Source organism: Python bivittatus, unplaced genomic scaffold (genome assembly GCF_059951505.1).
Source record: "Python bivittatus isolate LINGU-HERP-01145 unplaced genomic scaffold, Pbiv_v1 ctg000940_np1212, whole genome shotgun sequence".
NCBI lineage: Eukaryota > Metazoa > Chordata > Lepidosauria > Squamata > Pythonidae > Python > Python bivittatus.
The window spans coordinates 388,483-407,263 of record NW_028277123.1 but is presented as its reverse complement, the minus strand read 5'-3'; the positions used below and the strand labels follow the sequence as shown (position 1 = coordinate 407,263).

General features: G+C 50.5%; 1 protein-coding gene across 2 annotated transcripts in view; it reads left to right on the top strand.

Annotated features, from left to right (window-relative positions):
- LOC103060500 (multidrug and toxin extrusion protein 2-like) overlaps positions 1-14,885 on the top strand; it is a 29,681-nt gene extending 14,796 nt beyond the window's left edge. For both annotated transcript variants that reach the window (XM_088131294.1, XM_088131295.1), the window contains 10 exons: positions 865-962; positions 2,860-2,973; positions 3,742-3,809; positions 5,385-5,493; positions 8,096-8,171; positions 9,929-9,998; positions 10,678-10,810; positions 13,011-13,105; positions 13,281-13,341; positions 14,359-14,885. In XM_088131294.1, the coding sequence (XP_087987420.1) occupies positions 865-962; positions 2,860-2,973; positions 3,742-3,809; positions 5,385-5,493; positions 8,096-8,171; positions 9,929-9,998; positions 10,678-10,810; positions 13,011-13,105; positions 13,281-13,341; positions 14,359-14,594 (1,060 nt within the window). In that variant the 3' untranslated portion in view covers positions 14,595-14,885. The remainder of the gene's footprint in view (positions 1-864; positions 963-2,859; positions 2,974-3,741; positions 3,810-5,384; positions 5,494-8,095; positions 8,172-9,928; positions 9,999-10,677; positions 10,811-13,010; positions 13,106-13,280; positions 13,342-14,358) is intronic.
- Positions 14,886-18,781: the final 3,896 nt, after the last annotated feature.

The following is an 18,781-nucleotide window of genomic DNA, read 5'->3' as shown; positions in this document are numbered from 1 at the left end:
CGGTATTAATTGGTTCATTCTTCTCTTTTGGCTTGCCCGTTCTCTTTTAAAAAAAAAAAAATTAATAAAAAAAGAGAGAAAACCCATCTGTGACAAATCTTAAAGCATTGAAATGAATAAGAATGACATTTTTAGCTCTCGTGACTTTTTTCTTGTTTCCCTCATCCGAAAACAAGGTGGTAAAACGTTCACGCATCCTTTTGAAGGGATCAAAAACTAAATTGGCAATATTTAAATTGGCAATGTTCACGTCGTAGCTTTAGAGCATGCGCGGAGTTCTCTACAGCCACGCTTCAATACTAACAGCACTTAGCCAGATTGCACGAGGAAGCAACTAACCACAGACGAGCTAGCTCAGATATTAGGGAAAACTCCTCCCGAAGAGACCAGGTCTGCGGCCTGATAAGAGGAGGGAAGACCCAGAACCAGGGTCTGCAGGGACTGACAAGGCATAAGGGTTAGGGGGAACTCCTTTAAATTAATGTAAGCAAACAAGGGCGGGGAATAATGTATTCTGCTAAAGTTTCTTTCTGGCTATAAAACTCATCTTCATTATAATAGTACTAAGATCTGCCTTTTTAAAAATACTATAAAAGGCTGTGGTTTTGTCTCCAAGGGTGTGCCACCCTGCTCTCTCCGGGTGCATGGCGTGGGCACCCAGACTTTTGCTTGGCCAAATAAAACGCTGCTTAGAGAAGTCCCTGCTTGAAATCTCTTATTTTGTGCTGCTGATGGATTTCAAGTTTTCTGGGTAGCCGTGAACCTTACTCTTTCTTTCTTTCTTTCTTTCTTTCTTTCTTTCTTTCTTTCTTTCTTTCTTTCTTTCTTTCTTTCTTTCTTTCTTTCTTTCTTTCTTTTCTGCAGGGGCTCAGCCTGGGCCAACACACTTTCGCAGAACATGCAGGCGTTTCTCCTCTTCTTGTACGTGTGGTGGAAAAAGATCCATAAGGAGACCTGGGGAGGTAATAGAAATGCAGGATATTTTTGTGGTCTGGGGCGGGAAAGTTGAGACAAGCACACAGATATCACTGTAGCACAGTGTTTCTCAACCTTGGCCGCTTGAAGATGGGTGGACTTCAACTCCCAGAATTCCCCAGCCAGCAAGGCTGGCTGGGGAATTCTGGGAGTTGAAGTCCACCCATCTTCAAGCGGCCAAGGTTGAGAAACACTGGCCTAGGAGGTATTAGGTGCTTGCTACGACCAAAGAGGGAAATATAATTATCTACTTGGAGTTAGAGTAGAAAGTCTGTGATCTCACAACTTGCAGGAGTAAATAGGAAGAGCTATTTTGTCTAAGCAGCCTCTCTTCCAGGGGTTAATTGAAAAACTTGGGTCAGTCACAGATTGATTGATTAGGTGCCATCCAGCTGTTTTCAGCTAGTTTTTTTCCTTCTTCTTACGTGTGTATTATTGTTATTTTCGTGCTTTCTTTTTCTCTCTTATTAATTAGAAAGCAATTAAAAATATATACATTAAAAAAAATTTAAAAATTGTTTTCGACGCCTAGCAAGCACGTAGATAGATTTTCTCCAGGATGACTTACGTCCAGCCTGGTCTCCCAACGATGCCCCCATCGCCACTGCAATTGAGTCCCCCCCCCCCCCCGCTTTGGTGCTGGTCATCCTCTTCCTTCCACCCGTCCCCACATTAGAGCCTTCTCCAGAGAGCTAGATCTTCGCATCGTGTGTCCGAAGTAGGATCCTTTGACCCAATCACAGGACACCCCCCCAAAATTTGACCAAGCCATAGGTGTCCAGAAGGGGGGCTATGAAATAGAATCCATGGTGTGTGTGTGTGTGTGTGTGTGTGTGTGTGTGTCAGAAAAGGCAAGTTGCCAGCCGTACCCACACGATCGATGTTCTGTTCCTTTTTTATGTGCAACACATCTTGGCTTTTTTTTAACTCCAAGGACAGGGTATCAATCATGAAGATGTGGCTGTTTTTTGTTTTTCGTTTTACTCCCCCCGCGCACCCCCCTGGCTTACAGCTGTTTAGCTCTTCATTAACATCTGGGCAGCTTCAAATTCTCTGGGCAAGATGCATTTCTGGGCACACGCCCAGCAGCCCCTTTAATTTGCTGCGTCCTCTGGGCTCACCCTATAAAATTGTACCGAAATTGCGCTCATCGGTGGTGCCTGGTCAGACCGGAAGGGGCAGAAAATGGAGTGCCACGGGCTCGGTCCCAGGACTGGAGCTTTTCAACATTTTTATCTGGGGTTGGCATGAAGGGGTGGAGAGCAAACCCCTCCAATTTGCCAATACAAATTCAACATTCAAAAACTGAATGTGTTCTCCAATAGCGGAGAACAGGATTTCTCAAATTGTAGGTTGGGTACAACTTACAAGGGGGGGGGGGTTGGGGGTTGTCCCCAAATTGTCAGAAATCTGATGAGGTTTGTCCAGGGAAAGTGTGCGCATGATCAGAACTCGCTCCAAACTCCACGTTTACAACTAAGATGATTCAAATGCAGCGGTCTAGCATTTGTTTCTCGGCCAGCCCTAGCCCCAATGACTTCATTATTCGTTTTACAGCGGGGGGAGGCCACCCAACTCCCTGTCTCATTTGAGGGGGCGATGGAGCTGCCAAGTTTGGAGACGACCCCTCCCGCCCTAAAAGATGGAAATAAAATTCCAAATCTGGTGCAGAGAGTTTGAAAGACCTGGAAATCTGAAACCAAAGATGAGGATTTGGGCTGGAGTGGGGAGAAGCCAAGTGGGGATTTTAGCAGTGGAATAAGCGTCCTTGGGGCTTGGCCCACCTGCAGAAGTTTCTCTCGCCCCCTCCCTTACCGGCACCCTCCTGCCTTGGGGAGGGTGCGTGGCCCCTCGCCCTGACGTGGCACCCCTCTCGTTTTACAGGCTGGACGTGGGACTGCCTGCAAGAATGGGGGCCCTTCATCCACCTGGCCCTGCCCAGCATGTTTATGATCTGCATAGAGTGGTGGACCTTCGAGATCGGGAGCTTCCTGGCAGGTGAGATGTCTGAGAGTTCTGCGTTTTTCCTCCTGCCCAGCAGGCACACCTGCTGACGAGCGACTTTGTTGTCTCTCTGTACGAGTTGCTGCTATGGTTAGGTGTAGCTATTCTATCGATTAATTAGATTTCTAACCCCTCCCCTTTCCTTCTGGAGTTTGAGGGGCATACAGAGCCTTTGCTCCTCCAACTGCTTGTTGGTTTATTAGAGTTGTATCCCACCTTTCCTCCAGGAACTCATGTCAGGACACACCAAACACCCTCCTCCCATTTTCCCCTATGACAATCCTGTGAGGTACGCTGGGCCGAAAGAGAATAACTGGCCCGTGTCACCGCATGACTGTTTGTGACCAGGAGTGGACTCTAAGCTGGTTGTCCCCCAGTCCTAATTCAGCACCTTGTTGGATCTCTGTTATGTTTCTCTGTGTGAGTCCCTGTCCTGGGCCTCTCTTCAGTTAGCCCCTGCTTGGGGCAGGTCATTCTTCTGTCTGAGCTCTGGATGGGATTAATTCAATCACTCCTGCTGCAAGAGAGTTACCTGTTCTCAGAGGAGGGTGCCTGTTGTGTGTCGACATGAGTCTTTGCAAGTCTCCAAGGGCCACATAGGTGACCCTCCTGAAGGTGCATCTTTGCACGTGCACCGACAGCATGCCCTCACTCAGATTGTCTGGTTCTTGTGGGTGAAGCCGTTGTTGGCCAAAATGTTTTCACCAGCTGCATCTGGGAACGCTTCTGAGTCTCAACCGTGTTTCTCTCCTCCACCCCAAGGATTAATCAGTACGGTGGAATTAGGCGCTCAGTCCATCATCTACGAACTGGCGACCATCGCGTATCTGGTAAGAATTTGCCAAATTCTGGGGCAGGGGGGCACTGAAGGAGGAAGCAATCAACACCCACAGGCAGACCGTGAGAACCAGAAACTGTTTATTTTATTTATTAATTAAATTTACATGCCACCCATCTCCCCCAGAGGGTGACTCTGGGTGGCTTACAATTAAAAACCAAGACAACAAAAACAATAAAAATATAAATATCCCCCAATGAAAATCACAAGTAACAATTCTATAAAAGCCAGTACACAATTCCAGATGACGGGGGAGCAGTATCCATCATCCTGCCAGCCAGTTCCAGCAGTGCGAGCCCCCATCAGGCCGGCATAGCCATGTTTTTACACCTTTTTGGAAGGCCGGGAGAGTGGGGCTCCACGGGGCGGGGGCCACGGCTGAAAAGGCCCTCTTCCTGGGCCCCGCCAGCCGGAATTCCTTGACCGGCGGGGTCCGCAAGATGCCCCTTCTGCCGGACCCAGTGGGGCGGCCGGATATAACGGGGGCGAGAGGCTCCTCAGATAACCGTTGCAGGTTATACCTTATAAAATGGGAACTTTCTCATTGCATCGGTAGGCTTAGGGGGCAAACGGGGGGCGTACGTCTCCTGCGGCAGCAAATCTCAGCTGCTCACTGCTGTCGTTAAAACATTGCTCGGAAGCAAAGACGTCACAACGAAGTCGGCCGTTGATTTACGGTCCATATTTCCTTAGGCGGAGGAGATGGTGCAGGGATTCGCATCTGCACCTGAAATGGTGCTTAGATGCAGGAGTGGGCACGGTGTTGGTACCTTTCTTAGAAAACCTGTGTCTTTGCTGAGGCTGCACGGGGCCCTGCCTCTAAGCACCTTTTCGGCTTCCGATCCAAAGTATATCCCACGCCTGAACGGCCACGACGTTAGAAATGGTTCCGTTCTGTTGCGACGGACTTGATTTGCGGACTCAAAACTTTGGAAAACTAATGTATGCCCTTTGTTGGGCCGGGGGTTAACCCTGACTGGGTTCGCACAAAACCTCTCTCCAGACTGGTGAAAGACCCAGGACTTCATTCCCCCAATCGGCGAAGCTTCGTCTGCAACTTTTGCTGGATTGTTGGGGGTGTCTCGCGACACGTCTGTTTCGTTCCTTGATAATTCGGTGTATTCTGCAAGCCGAGACAGTTGGGTTTTCAATCCCTAAGCTTATCCAGCAAACCCGTCTCTTAAGGGGCAGCGTGTTGGCGGGGTTCACACAATGCGCTAAGCCCACATCATCGGTAACACTATTGTGTTTGCATACATTCTGCTTTTACGGTGCAGCCTCGTCCTGAGAAGCTGTTGGATTCATACAACAAACTACATTCAACTGATGCAGCCTCATTTTTTTCACCTTGGACTAATACGTTGCGGGAATCAAGGCAGTAAAAGACGAGGCTTTTATTAGCCGCTCATTATCCTATTTGATTAGTCGTTTTCCATGCCTCGCCAGTCCCCCGCGTGTTTGCTAGGAAGCAAATCTCCCTCAATACCGTGTTACTAGCGCCTTCTCTGCATCACGACTTTCCGCTTGCCAGATGTTAAAATAATAATAACCCAGATGTTTTTCTCAGCTGCCACAGGGCATGAGCGTGGCCTCCAGTGTCCGAGTGGGTAACGCCTTGGGCGCGGGGGATGCTGACCAGGCCAAGAGGTCGTGCATCATGGCCCTCCTTTGCACTGGTGTGTATGTCTCTTTAAGTCCGGGAGGGGGCGGAGTTTCGGTGGTGCTCCTTCTTCACTAGTTCACATCTTTATGCATGACTTGGAAGATGGAATGGGAGGGATGCTAATTAGATATGCAAATGACTCGAAGCTTGGAGCAGGTTGGCTCATACCTTAGAGCAGTGTTTCTCAACCTTGGCCGCTTGAAGACGTGTGGACTTCAACTCCCAGAATTCCCCAGCCAGCATGACTGGCTGGGGAATTCTGGGAGTCGAAGTCCACAGATCTTAAGGTGGCTAAGGTTGTGAAACACTGCCCTGGAGGTCAGCACCACTATTCAAAATGACCTCAACATGCTAGAGCCGTGGTTCTCAACCTTGGCAACTTTAAGATGCACAGACTTCAACTCCCAGAATTCTCTAGCCAGATGTGCCTGCCAGATGTGCCTGCTGCATCGTGGAACCCCATGCCGTGCAGTCCTGCAGGAGCATCCTGTTGCATTGCACAGCCTCTCCTCCATGCGCCTGTCATGGGGGGAATTATCCTGCACCCCCGAGGCGCATGTGTGAGGATGCTGTAAATGTGGGTCTGGCGCTCCTTTAGAAGCGCGCTAAACCCACGTGCGAAAATAGCCCTCCTCGCAGCCGAGGGGGTTGCAGGATTGCTTTCACGGGAGCGTCTCTCCCCCTGCAACGTGCGCCATCTCCCATTCACGCACTGCCAGGTGATCTGTCTTTCAAAGCCAGGTCTCTCACCCAAGTAGCGGACAACTGGTCAGCAAACCTGGCCTTCCAACTGTGGTTTTTTTGTCCAGAGTGAGTTCACGTACGATGCTAAGGCAAGCCAACGACATTACGGATTTGGGGGGGGGGGGAATGTGTTTCCCCCCCCCCTAACTAGGAGATCCATGGACTAGCCTTAAAGAAGAAATAAAGAAACAGAAAAAGAAGGTGGAGAGCAGGTTTTGGAAGAACCAGATTCTACCCATACTGGATGGTCGTGGAGAGCAGTGCCCAATGTGTGTGTGTGTGTGTGTGTGTGTGTGTGTGTGTGTGTCTGCAGCATTCTTAAGTGGCCAAAGGAGCAGGGCCAATCCCATCCCCCCCCCCGGGACCCTTGACCACAACCCCAACAAAACAGTTGTTGAAGTATATCAGACTGTAGCCGCAGCAAAAACGAAAAACGTGTCTCAGTTAGAGAGAGATACGACTTAAAGCCGCCTCGAGTTTGGGCTGGAGATCTGTGGAAAGCAACATATGGGGACGGCCAAAAACAGAGGTTTGGGGGCATCAGTGTGTCCTGGTTAGACAGTACCTCAGGGCCCTGGCCAAGCAAAGCAGATAACCCTGACGACAATTGTAAGTCCTGCATCTGGGTAAGAAAAGATCCAGTGTGTAGGCAAGATCTGAATCGGTGGCAGTGTATGTGAGAAGGCTCTGGGGGTTTCCGTGGTCCATCAACCGGACACGAGCCAGCACGTGGAGCGGCAGTTAAAACCTCTTCGGTTGCATGAGCGAAACCATTGCCTCCAGGTCACAAGAAGTAACGGTTTCATTGTATTCTGGACTGTGCAGACCAGACACAGAATAGGGTGTCCAGTTCTGGGCAGCACCCTTTTAACAGAAGCCCAGAGAAGCTGGCGGGGGGCGTTCAGAGGAGAGCCACCAGGATGATAAGGGAGCTGGAAACCACAACCTTGTGAGCAACGGTGAAGGGATTGGGAATGTCAGCTTGCAAAGGGGACAGTGGAGACAGGAGGACGGTCTGCAAACCTCTAAGAGGCTTCATGTGCAAGAAGGTGGACCTGTTCTCTGTTGTGCCCGAGGGCAGGAGAAGATGCAGCGGGTTGAAAGGGAAGGAAAGGAGACCCAGGTTGCGTGTTAGGATGAATTTCCTGACGGTGGAATCGTTAAGCGGAGAAAGGATCTGCCGTGAACAACGCAGGAGTCTCACAGACGGGCTGGATGGCCACCATTCAGGGTGCTTCTGAACCTCAGCGACTTTAAGATGGGCGGACTTCAACTCCCAGAATTCCCCAGCCAGGCATGCCTGGCTGGGGAATTCTGGGAGTTGAAGTCCGCCCATCTTAAAGTCGCTGAGGTTCAGAAACACTGCTGAGGGTCCAGCTAGTTTATGAAAAGACTGTCAGAAATCATCCTAGATCCCCTGGGGTGACTCGTCCATCCCGTCCAAGAGTGGGCCTGGTCATCTCGCAGCCCCCAAGTCTCTTTCTTCCCACCATCATTGCTGAACATCAGTGGGGCTCCTCTGAATTTCGTGTTGGGGCGTCCATGGGTACAAACTGTGTGAGCCTAGAAAGGGCTTCACTTACTTTTAAAAAATAAAGAAAGGGGGGGAGAAACCTGAAATTCCCCCTTTCCCCCACCCCCCAGAAAATCAAGGGGGAGGGAATCAGAACCATTTTATCTTGACCCCCTGGACTTCCTTCTCTAGCCCCCAAATGCATCCTTGCCCACTTCAAGAATGCCTTGGACCCCCAGTCTCCCCCCAAGGCATAATTTGGTGAACTTAGAGCAGCGAAGGGAGTTGGTGAAGTCTTTGGTGCCCCCCCCTCATGAGTCCCACGTTTAAAATGCGGCCCTTCTCTCTTCGCTCCTAGGCATGTTTGCGGTCGTTTTTGCTGGTCTCCTGGCAGCCGTGAAGGACGTGGTGGCCTACATCTTCACCAACGACAAGTAAGATGCCCCTCACAACTTTTTTCTTCCTAAAGATGCCTTCTCCAGGCTGCCCCAGGAGAGGAATGAATGAAGGGGAGCCTGCCCGTTGTGCCTCAGCGCGTGCTCCAGTTCTGCAGAGCGCGGTTGTGGTCATTCCATTTCGGTGATGAATGGGATGGCATCAGGCATGTCTTCCTGTTCTAGGGGAGGGGAGGAGGATGCCGGTCGCAACTCTTTGTGAGTCACAGCGACGGGCACGCCTCCTCCCCAGTCGCCACCCAGCATGTAAGAACAGGTGGAGCCGACGGAAGGGTTCCTTCGCATCTAGTTAAAAGAAAGCCAAGCAAGAGTTGAATTGATGCTCTTTGATTCCCTTAATGGTCTTAACTCCAGAATTTTGCCCAGGGGCAAATTTTGGCCATGCAGGCTGTAAGGTAGCTGTGGCGTCCTTGGGGTTCTCTGAGCTTGGCTGTTTTCTTGCAGACTAGGTAAGGTTACTAGGCTAGGTAACATCTTCAGTGCTAGAAGGGAGGGGGGTTTCCTCTCTGTTTGTGTACAGTGGCTTGCCCTGCCAGTGTTGGTGGGGGTGTTGTTTTCTTCTTGGTAGTTCCTTGATTAGGGTATTGTTCTCTGCTTGATCATTTGTCTGGCGTTAATCCCTGCTTATCTGGGTGATGATTGCTGGCGAGGAGGTGATCTGGTCTTTTTGTCTCTTTTGAATAGTGGGTAGATGTTGTTTACCCCTATGTGCCTATTGACGGCTGACTTGTCTGAGTGCCAAGCTTCCAGGAGTTCCCTCGCATTTTTGGATTTAGCTTGGTCTAGGATGCTGACAGTTTCCCAGCTGCAACTGTGGTTGGGTCTGTCCACGTGTTGTGAGATGAAGGAGTTTCCGTCGTGTCTTCTGACTGCTAGTTGGTGCTCGTGGATGCGCTCTGCCGGCCTTCTGCCTGCCTGTCCTACACAGTGGCCGCGACAGTCCTTACACTGTATGTTGTAGATGACCCCCGTTTTTTCTTCTTGGGCTACGGGGTCTTTGGGTTGACTTAGGATATTTTGGAGTGATTTTGTGTGCTACGGTGAGGCCGTGTGGCGGTAGCAGCCTGTTAGTGGTTTCTGAGACGTTTCTGATGTATGGCAGCGTGATCCTTTTCATAGCTTGTGTCGGTTGTGTCGGAGTACGTTGAGTGGCCAGGCACTTTTCGATAAAGTTGCAGGGGTATCCATTTGGTGGGAAGATGTTGTATGGGCGGTGTGTGGGTATTTCCTTTTCCCGCCGTTCTGGGTTGCTGCAGTGTGTCTGTGCTCATCTGAAAAACGTTCTTACGCAGTTCCCCTTGTGGGAGGTTGGGTTGTTACTCTGGGTAGCGTAGCCTGCCTTTTCCACAGACTTGCACTTCCAATTTGCCGTCGTGACCTCTGCTAATGAGGAGATCCAGGAAGGGTCCCGTGTTGCTGCTTTCTTCTTCCTTGTGAGTTTTACTCCTTTGAAGATGTTGTTGATGGCTTCATGCGTCTTCTCCGGTTGCTCCTTTTTTATGAGGACGAAGGGGCCCTCTGCGCTTCTGAGACGTTTCTGGCGCATGGCAGGACCTTTCGTGCCGCATCAGGCCACGGAGCGGCTGAGGTCCTTCAGGGTCGGGCGCGGAGACTCACAGAAGTTAAACCGCTTGGATTCCCAGACAGAGACCTCTATCTTCCAGTGAACGTGCTCTCACCCGGCCTTTACCACTCAGACCTCCTGATGTTTTCCCCTCCTTCTTTTCCCCCAACAGAGAGATTGTGGCTTTGGTCTCCAAAGTTATGCTGATTTTCTCCCCTTTTCACCTGTTCGATGCCACAGCGGTGAGTTCCCGGCGGTGCCCAGGGCAGCGGGTGGGGTGAGATGCTCTCGGCCACCAGAAAGACTTCGTGAAAAGCGTATCCTCTTTTTTTGAGCTTTTAAAGGCGGCACGTTTCTAGCCCTCATGGCTACAGTTAGATCCCATTCCTGTGGAAATCTTAGCTCCTGGATAAATGTTTTTTTTTTTTTTAATTTTTCTTTCGGCCCTTGGGGGAGTGCTAGGACCGGCCAAACCAGAATGAATTATGGAGAGATGGCTGGGGGGGAAGAGAATAATAATTTGAGGAGTGAGGCCCAGGGTTCCCCCTTGAAGGGGATTCTCAGCAGATTCAGACATACAATCTAGTTGCCCCTAAGGCAGGGACGGCGCATACTAATTGGGAGACCAGAACAGGGCACCATACAGAGACACAGCAGGAGAGTCTCTCCGGCAGGTGGATGGCTCTGAACTCATAGAAGCTTTTGAAAACGGATTTGCGTCCTTTGGGCAAACACATTCCCTTTGCTTCTTCCAAGCAGCTCCAAGGAATGTGCCTGTTCTCATGACACTAACCTTGTGAGGTAGGCCAGCTGAGCAGGGATCTTAATCCAGTCCTTGTCTCGCGCTTGAGACTCTTTTGGGGGGCTCCTGTGTGGCTGCAAAGGAATCTCTCCAACCTACCTGCTCTGCCTCCATGCCAGGCCACCTGCGGAGGGGTGCTGAGGGGCGCCGGCAAGCAGAAAGTTGGCGCCATCGCCAACGCGGTTGGATACTACGTCATTGGGCTGCCCATCGGGATCTCGCTGATGTTCGTGTACAAGCTTGGCGTGATGGGTGAGCCTGCCAGCAGATACCATTCCCGTTTGCCAGGTCCACGCCAGATGTTTGGCTTGGTGCCCTCGCCCAGCATTTTAGATCGCCTCGATGCCTCGGGGAAGCTTGCAGTTGGTCCCCTCCTGCCCTCCTGCCCCCCACAACTGGGGGCAGTGAGTTCCACACCCAGACTCACTATCTGAAACCCGCCTTTGACTGTTCTGGTGTCCCCTAGTATTTAACGTCAGGGGTCCCCTCGTTGTAAAGAGCCCTCTCCAGCCACACGATTTGACCAGGAATTCCTTTGGCCAGCATCAGCCACGGCCCTCTTACACACACCAGCTTTCTAGCCTAAGATGCTCCAACTGCTGCAATCGCAATTACAGGTAGTCCTCAACTTACGATCATTTGTTTAGCAACCGTTTGAAGTTACAGTGGCGCTGAAGAAAGTGACTTATGACTGGTCCTCACACTTATGACCATTGCAGCCTCTCCACGGTCACGTGATCAAAATTCAGGTGCTTGGCAACTGGCATGTATCTACGACAGTTGCAGCATCCCGGGGTTACACGATCACCATTTGCGACCTTCCCAGGGGGCTTCTGACAAGTGAGGTGAATGGGAGAAGCTGGATTCACTTAATGACTGCAGCAAAATAGGTTGTAAAATTGGGCACGATTCACTTAATGACCGCATTGCTTAGCGATGGAAGTTCTGGTCCCAATTGTGGTCATAAGTCGAGGACTACTGTATAGGAGCTGCTCTATCAGGGTCCTAAAAATTCAGAATCGTGGCCTTGGCCGTGCAATTGAACCTCCACCTTTTTTTACATGCAATGGACATGGGTCACAACTGCCATCTTGGTTTTTTTTTACTCCCCCCAACACCCCTGCGCTTGTGCTCTTTATTATTTTGGGCGCCTTGGGCTATTGTTGGTTTGTTTATTCATCTATTTATTTATCTATCAAACTTCCACCCTGCTACAGTTAAATTAGTCTGTGGCTTCCATACCATATAAAAACAAAATTAAGCCAGGTTACCTAGATTTAGGGTTTGTTCGGCTTGAGGACTGGGGAGACCCAGGTTCTAGTCCCCCCCCAGCCCTTCGAGCAGTCCTCACTCTTAGTCCGTCCTACTCACGGGGTGGCTGTAGAGAAAAATAGAGGAGGGCATGAAAGGTGTGACCTTACACTCCTAAACGTATGTTGAAATATAAAACTAGCAAATAAAAGAGCCGGCTTGGTGCTGTAGGGAAAGTATTGGACTAGGATCAGGCAGAGCCAGGTTCTGGCCGCCCTCCCCAGCCATGGAAGTTCCCCGAGCAGTGTCCTAGAGAGATTTTGGTCCAGCCTACCTTGCAGGGCTGTTGTTGTGGGGAAAATGGGAGGAGTCTACTGCACACTGCCCTCAACTCCTAGAGGAAAGGCAGGATGTGAATCCAAGTATATGCGACCGCATATTTTGGAAGAGGCATTGGATGACAATGATGATGATAATAATAATAATAATTTATTAAATTTATATCCTCCCCAACTCCCAAGGAAGTAGAAAAGGGGCACAGAGTGTCGAGAAACATGACAAATACATGAGCCAGGGATGACAAGGTCTTATAAATCAGGGTGCACAGTCATTTCATTTTAGAAATTTATTTTATTTTATTTATTTATGCAATTTCTACAGCACAATAGCAACGGTTTTCTATGTTAGAAACCTTGGGGGGCTGCACAAAAGCTGGTGGCATGGGGGCAGCTCCAGCGGCGCCCTCTCTGTGGCTCCCACGCCCCTTTCTGGCTTGGAGCTCAAATGGCTTGCCCCGGTCTTCTTCCCAGATGTTTTGCTGGCTTCTCAGTCATGCTTCCCACCCTGGGGATCTCCTGGTGGTCTTCCATCCCAGGACCAACCCCTGTGTGCTTTTTGAGGTCAGCCAGGGTTGGGTTGATTCCCTGAGCATGAAATGAGAAGGGGGGAAATTCTTCCAGGGGCTGCTGGAATTTGGGGAGGGTGCGGGGAAGGTATTTAGAAAGAAAACATTTCTAATGCCCGGAGGATCTAGAGCAGGGTTTCTCAACCTTGGGCACTTTAAGGCGCGTGGACTTCAACTCCCAGAATTCCCCAGCCAGCATAGCTGGCTGGGGAATTCTGGGAGTTGAAGTCCACGCGCCTTAAAGTGCCCAAGGTTGAGAAACCCTGCTCTGGAGTCAATGCCTTGCTCTCCCTTCAGGCCTGTGGACCGGTTTGATCGTTTGCATCTCTCTGCAAGCAACCTCGTTTTTGGTTGTCGTCTTGTGCATGGACTGGAAGAAGGCCGCCGAAGAGGTAAGCCTCTGCCTGCCAATCCGTCCCCCGGTAGTACCAGCTGAGCAATGGGTCCCCGGGCTTGGATCAGAACGCCGTGCAGAGTGCGAGCTGTGCCAGCCACCTCTTCTCACACGCTTCCGGCGGCTGGAAAACCCGTTTTGTTCGGCTCGCTTCTTTCTTTCTTGCCTCCTAGGCTCAGATTCGAGCTGGACTAACGGCCAGACTGGGACATCCAGATGACACGGCTGGGGCTGGTAAAGAAAAAAACCCTATCCCTTTACTCTGTGTGTGTGTGTGTGTGTGGAGTTTTGGAAAGGGAGCCCTTTTTTTCCAGAATGTGAAAAACCTTTGGAGAGCCTTTAAAAGGATTGGTTGGTTCTTACAAGCTTTATTTAATTAATTCATTGATTAATATTTATTTATTTATATTTTTACTTGTTCATTTATGTTTGTTTAGTTCTGTTTATTTATTTATCACATTTATTATTTATTTATTTATCTATCACATTTATCACATTTATTTACTACATTCCAGGTTTGGTCAATTCAAGGCGGTGTATATGCCTAATGCTTCGTCCTTCCTATTTTCCCCACAACAACAACCCTGTGAGGTGGGGGGGCTGAGAGGGAGGGACTGGCCCAAAGTGCCCCAGCCAGACTAGAAATCCCGGTCTCCCGGTTTCTAGCCCGACGCCTGGGTCTCTGCACCAAAATGGCTTTTTGGGTTTTAAGATGTCCAAGGGAGTTTCCATGGTGCAAACATGGATTCTGGTCGATGCAGGTTCTTGGAAGACGGCTTGTTGGCCTCCGCCTTTATGCCCTGTGATGTAGGGGGTTGCTCTGTTAAACCATAAGCTGGTGCACTTGGCTTCTGTTTTGCACATTGCACGAATCCAGCCATTGCACCGTGTAGTGTTGATGGTTTAGTGCAGCGTTTCTCAACCTTGGCAACTTTAAGATGAGTGGACTTCAACTCCCAGAATTCCCCAGCCAGCACGCTTTAAGATGAGTGGAATTCTGGGAGTTGAAGTCCACATGTCTTAAAGTTGCCAGGGTTGAGAAACACTGGTTTAGTGCCAAGTTGAAAGCATTCCTGTTTCTCCCGGGGCTTGGTTTGTCCCCAGAACAGGCCTGCTCCCCAGAATATTTGCAACTGGAACCACCGATTGTCCACATGCCTGTGAACGTGGCCGTGAGGGCCCGGGTGCCCCAGAGTGAGCATCACGGCTCGCTCTGTCACTTCTAACCACTTGCCTGTGGTCCACACGCAGATTACCTTGTGGGGGAACTTGAGCTTCCCAACGGAGATGCCCTCAGCAGCCTCGTCCACCTGGGCGAAGGGGTCGGGGGCCAGCAGCTTGTTCCATCCGAAGAGATGCCCCGTTTCATCGTTTCTGCAGCCCCGGGGGCCCTGTCCTGCAAGGAGCTCCTTTTCTGGCGGGGCCTGGCCCTGCTGTTGGCGGTCACCATCTTGATAGCCGGGGTTCTCATCCATCTCCTGCTATGAGAGGGCCGGGCCTTGTGGCGTGGCGGCGCAGAGGAGACCGGAGGGGGCAGCCCTTTGGAGGGGGCCACCTGCTCGCTCACCAGCGTCCACCCCGGGGATCTGCGAGTGACCCAGCCTCGGATCCAACCCTCAGCAAGGGTCGCTCCTCCACCATTGGCCCGGACCAATGATGGCGTCACCTGCTTGACGTGGTTTCTCAAAACCTGCGTGGTTGAAAGACTTCAAAGCAGTTTGGAAAATAACTCTAGAATAAATCAGGGCGTCTTCAGCGCACGTTCCTCGCTACCTCTTTCTGAGAAATCTGTGGAGTGTTTTGTTGGCTGCTGATGGGTTCCACCAGAGATGTTAGCCCCACGCTTCAAGAATGTCCACAGGGTGTGGTCCGACACTTCAAGGTGGCAGCTGTGATGGTGTGACCGAAGCACCCCCTCTTTTTAAGGTGCATAAAAAACAGGGGGAACTTCCACTGCACTGTTGCAGGGGCCATGTTGACTTTTTTGACCACACCCATACCCCGTTTGTAGCTCTATTTCTTCTCCATCCATGGCATCTAACTTTTGTATTTCAAGAGTGACGTTTGGTTCTGAACAGTGTGGAGTTGGATAAGAAGTCTCTACACCAGTGTTTCTCAACCTTGGCCGCTTGAAGATGGGTGGACTTCGACTCCCAGAATTCCCAAGGCTGGCTGGGGAATTCTGGGAGTCGAAGTCCACCCATCTTCAAGCGGCCAAGGTTGAGAAACACTGCTGCACACCATAGAGTTTTTAAAACCATGGGGTCTTCTAATGCATGCAATGCTATTTCATAATTCTACTTCTCACAACCCAAAGCCCAGCATCGGTGATTTTTGCTCCCACGCCCCCATTCTGCATTTGGCGGGGAGGGGTTTATCTTTGTACATCGGTGTGGCTCAGGTTTTTTTTTACCCCCATAAACTTTTGCAAGGGAGTTGATTTATTGCAAGGGTTGGCAGGGGAGGGGTGGTTGTGCCACCATGAAATGAACGAGTTTCTTATCATCTTGGGGGGGGGGGTTCATAACACCATTCAGCCCGATTCTGATCTTTGTAGGCGGAGACCCGCTGAATATCTTTTATTTCCTGACTGCTGGTTCTTTTACGGCTGACGGTTGATCTGAAAAGGCCGTCCTAAAGCTACAAGTGCTCCGGAGGGCTGGCGCATGGAATTTTTTTCCTAAAACAACACTGTAAAACTGACCACCGGGCCACTAACATCAGGACCTTCGTCTGCCAAGAGAAACGAGATATTCGGTTTCTAACCCCGTAAAACCGCTCAGTCTCTCGGCCCAAGGTTTCCTCTGCAAAGAGGCCCCTTGCGTAACGTGTAATGTTGTGTAACGTTCCGGATCATCTGCGAGAACGACGCGGTCCCCAAACCTCCCTTCCAGGTAGGCCTGGCGCTGCCCCTCCTAAAGGAATGGAAGCAAGATGAAGTCCTAAAAAGAGGGACTGGAGGAAGGGGCAATGGGGGAAGGAGGACAGCCCCCTTCAAAGACCTGCAGGGTCTCAGGAAAAGATAGTTGAGATCCATCCTCTTGCCCCAGAGAGCAGGGGATGGAGTAAACGGCGTTGCCAGAAGGCAGATTCCAACGCTGTAAGATTAAAAGCAATTTGGTAGTGGAACCGGTGGTCTGGAGCGGGTGGGCTCCTTTTCACCGGACATGTCCAAGCACAGCCTGGACAGCCACCGGTCAGGGATGCTTTGGGGTAGTGGTTTAGGCACCAGGCTAGAAACCGGGAGGCTGTGAGTTCTAATCGTGCCTCAGGTGCAAAGCCAGCTGGGTGACCTTGCGCCAGTCTCTCTCAGCCCCAGGAAGGAGGCAATGGCAAACCCCTTCCGAAAAGCCTTCCAAGAAAACTGCAGGGACTGGCCCAGGCAGTCGCCAGGAGTCATCACGGACTCAAAGGAACAGAAGGAAAACTCAGCAGGGGTTTGGCTTGATGACCTCAAGGATACCTTCCAACACTAGGATTCTACCATTAAGAATGGCAAAACCTCCTCTTCGTAAAAAGGAGGCCACCCCAAGGAGAGCATTCAGCCTTGGACCCTCTTGTTAGCCGTCACAAAGTCAGAGATGAGTCCTTTTCCTGCCCTGCAAGGTTTCTCCCCAGGACAAAGAGAACCCACGCAAAAGGGGGCAGCAGGGTTACCTGGTGGTCCCCTTTCCCAAAGCACTGAGGTCCCCCTGGCGCAAACCAGTATCGAATGGGAGCGACGCAGAAGGTCAAACCCTGAGCTCCCCAGAGGAAGGAGCGAGAGGCTGCTGCTTTGGGCCTTTGGTCTTCAAAATGCAGAGATCCTCGGGTGCCACAAGGTGGCACCCGAACCTCACAGCTTCTGCAGCGCCGGTTCCCTTTTCCCACGGAGGTTAGGAAGTAACGTTTTCCCCAGGTTTGGGGGTCTCGGCAGGGCTTGTATTTATGAGTACTCCACTCAGCCATGTTGGCTTGTATCGGGGGAAGTCTACTGCCCCCGGAGAGGGTAACCTGTGTGGTCGTGTGGCACTCCTATTAGAAGCAAAGCCAAACCGGGGCTGTCTTGCCCAGGAGGCGGCTTTTATAACAAAAATACATGTTTGCTCCAACACAAGCCTGAAATTGACCAATGGCTACAGGGACCCTGTGCCCTTTCTTATAGGAGCAGCCCTCTATTTCAGAAAGCTGCCCTTTAAGATTTCTTTAATTATTCATTTCCCTGGGTTCGCTCTCGAATTTTCCTTTGTAGAGCAAAGTTATAAACATAATTAATCCTCATGAACCTCTTTCAGATCTGCCCCTTTTTCAAGTTTCTCCTTTATTTTTTCCCAAGAAAATATGGTCACGGTACCAATGACCAAAGGGTCGGGTGGGGTGTCGATCTGTGAAATGAGGGGGTTTGCTCCCGCTTTCTCTGTTTTTTTTTTTTAACTTTCCAGTTTCATCTACTCCTGGTGGTCTCCTCTCCAAGTACTAACCAGGGTTAGCTGCTTTAGCTCTTCAGGCTCAGGGAGGGTCACACCTGTCTCCACAGTTGACCCCAGCGCTATCTGCTTTCTTGGTTCGCCTTTTGTGTTTCAGTCCAGCAAATATTGCAATCAGCCAATATTGATTAAAATACACGCAATAAAAAGGACAATTAAAACATCAGAATGAAATCAGAAATGAACGGATCCAGCGTTTAGCACAGCTGGGGAAAAAGAAGAAATGAAGGGTCCCCCCCCCCCATCTCGCCTCTGTCCTGATTACATTCTGGTTCCAGGTAGCAAAACTGGAGTTTCATTGGTGTTTTCCTGAACAAACCAGAATAACAAAACAAGGACGATCCTTTATTTATTTAATTTATTTAATTTATTTATTTATTCGGCTTGTATGCCGCCCATCTCCCCCATGGGTGACTCTGGGCGGCTCACAATAAAGAAGAAGAAATACAATTCTCTCCAAGATGGCTAAAAACTATAAATAATCAAAAAACATATTAAAAATACCCTAAAAACCTCCTCTAATTTTGGCCCTATAAAAACCTGTAAGATGCTGGGGGGGGCAACCCATCACCCCCCCCAGCCATCTCCACAGGTGCGGGCCCCCCTCTGCCCCCCAGGCCTTCTGGCAGAGCCAGGATTTGATCCCTTTCCTGAAGGCCACGAGGGAGGGGGCACACCGGACCTCGGGAGGCAGGATGTTCCATAGGGCGGGCGCTGCAGCAGAAAAGGCCCTCTGCCTAGACCCCACCAATCGAAATTCCCTGACCGGTGGGGTCTGCAACCTGCCCCCTCTGCTGGACCGAGTGGGACGGGCTGAAGTGACCGGGGTGAGGCGGTTCCCCAATTCTGGCTATGAAACAACCCAGCATCCTCCAACTTCAAGAGAACTGACGGCGTCTGGTTCCTAGTTAGCTTAACTGCTTTGCGATCACAGGAAGCACACGTTGGAGCAAACGCAGGGCTGTGACAAGCTCAGACTCGCCGGGATCCTGGTTTGTTGTTCTTGCAGTTGTAGGCATCGTGCTTTGTGCACTAATTCATGTAAGGTTTGGCCAAAGGCAAAATTAGCTTCTTCCCATTCCTGAAAAACAGCTTAGTTTGGGATGGTCTGCAAGCAAGTAGACAAGGGGGCCCAACCCCGCTTTTCACAAGACCTTCCGCCCCCAACCTTTTCCACTGGCACCAGGGAGACTCGGGTTCAAGTCCAC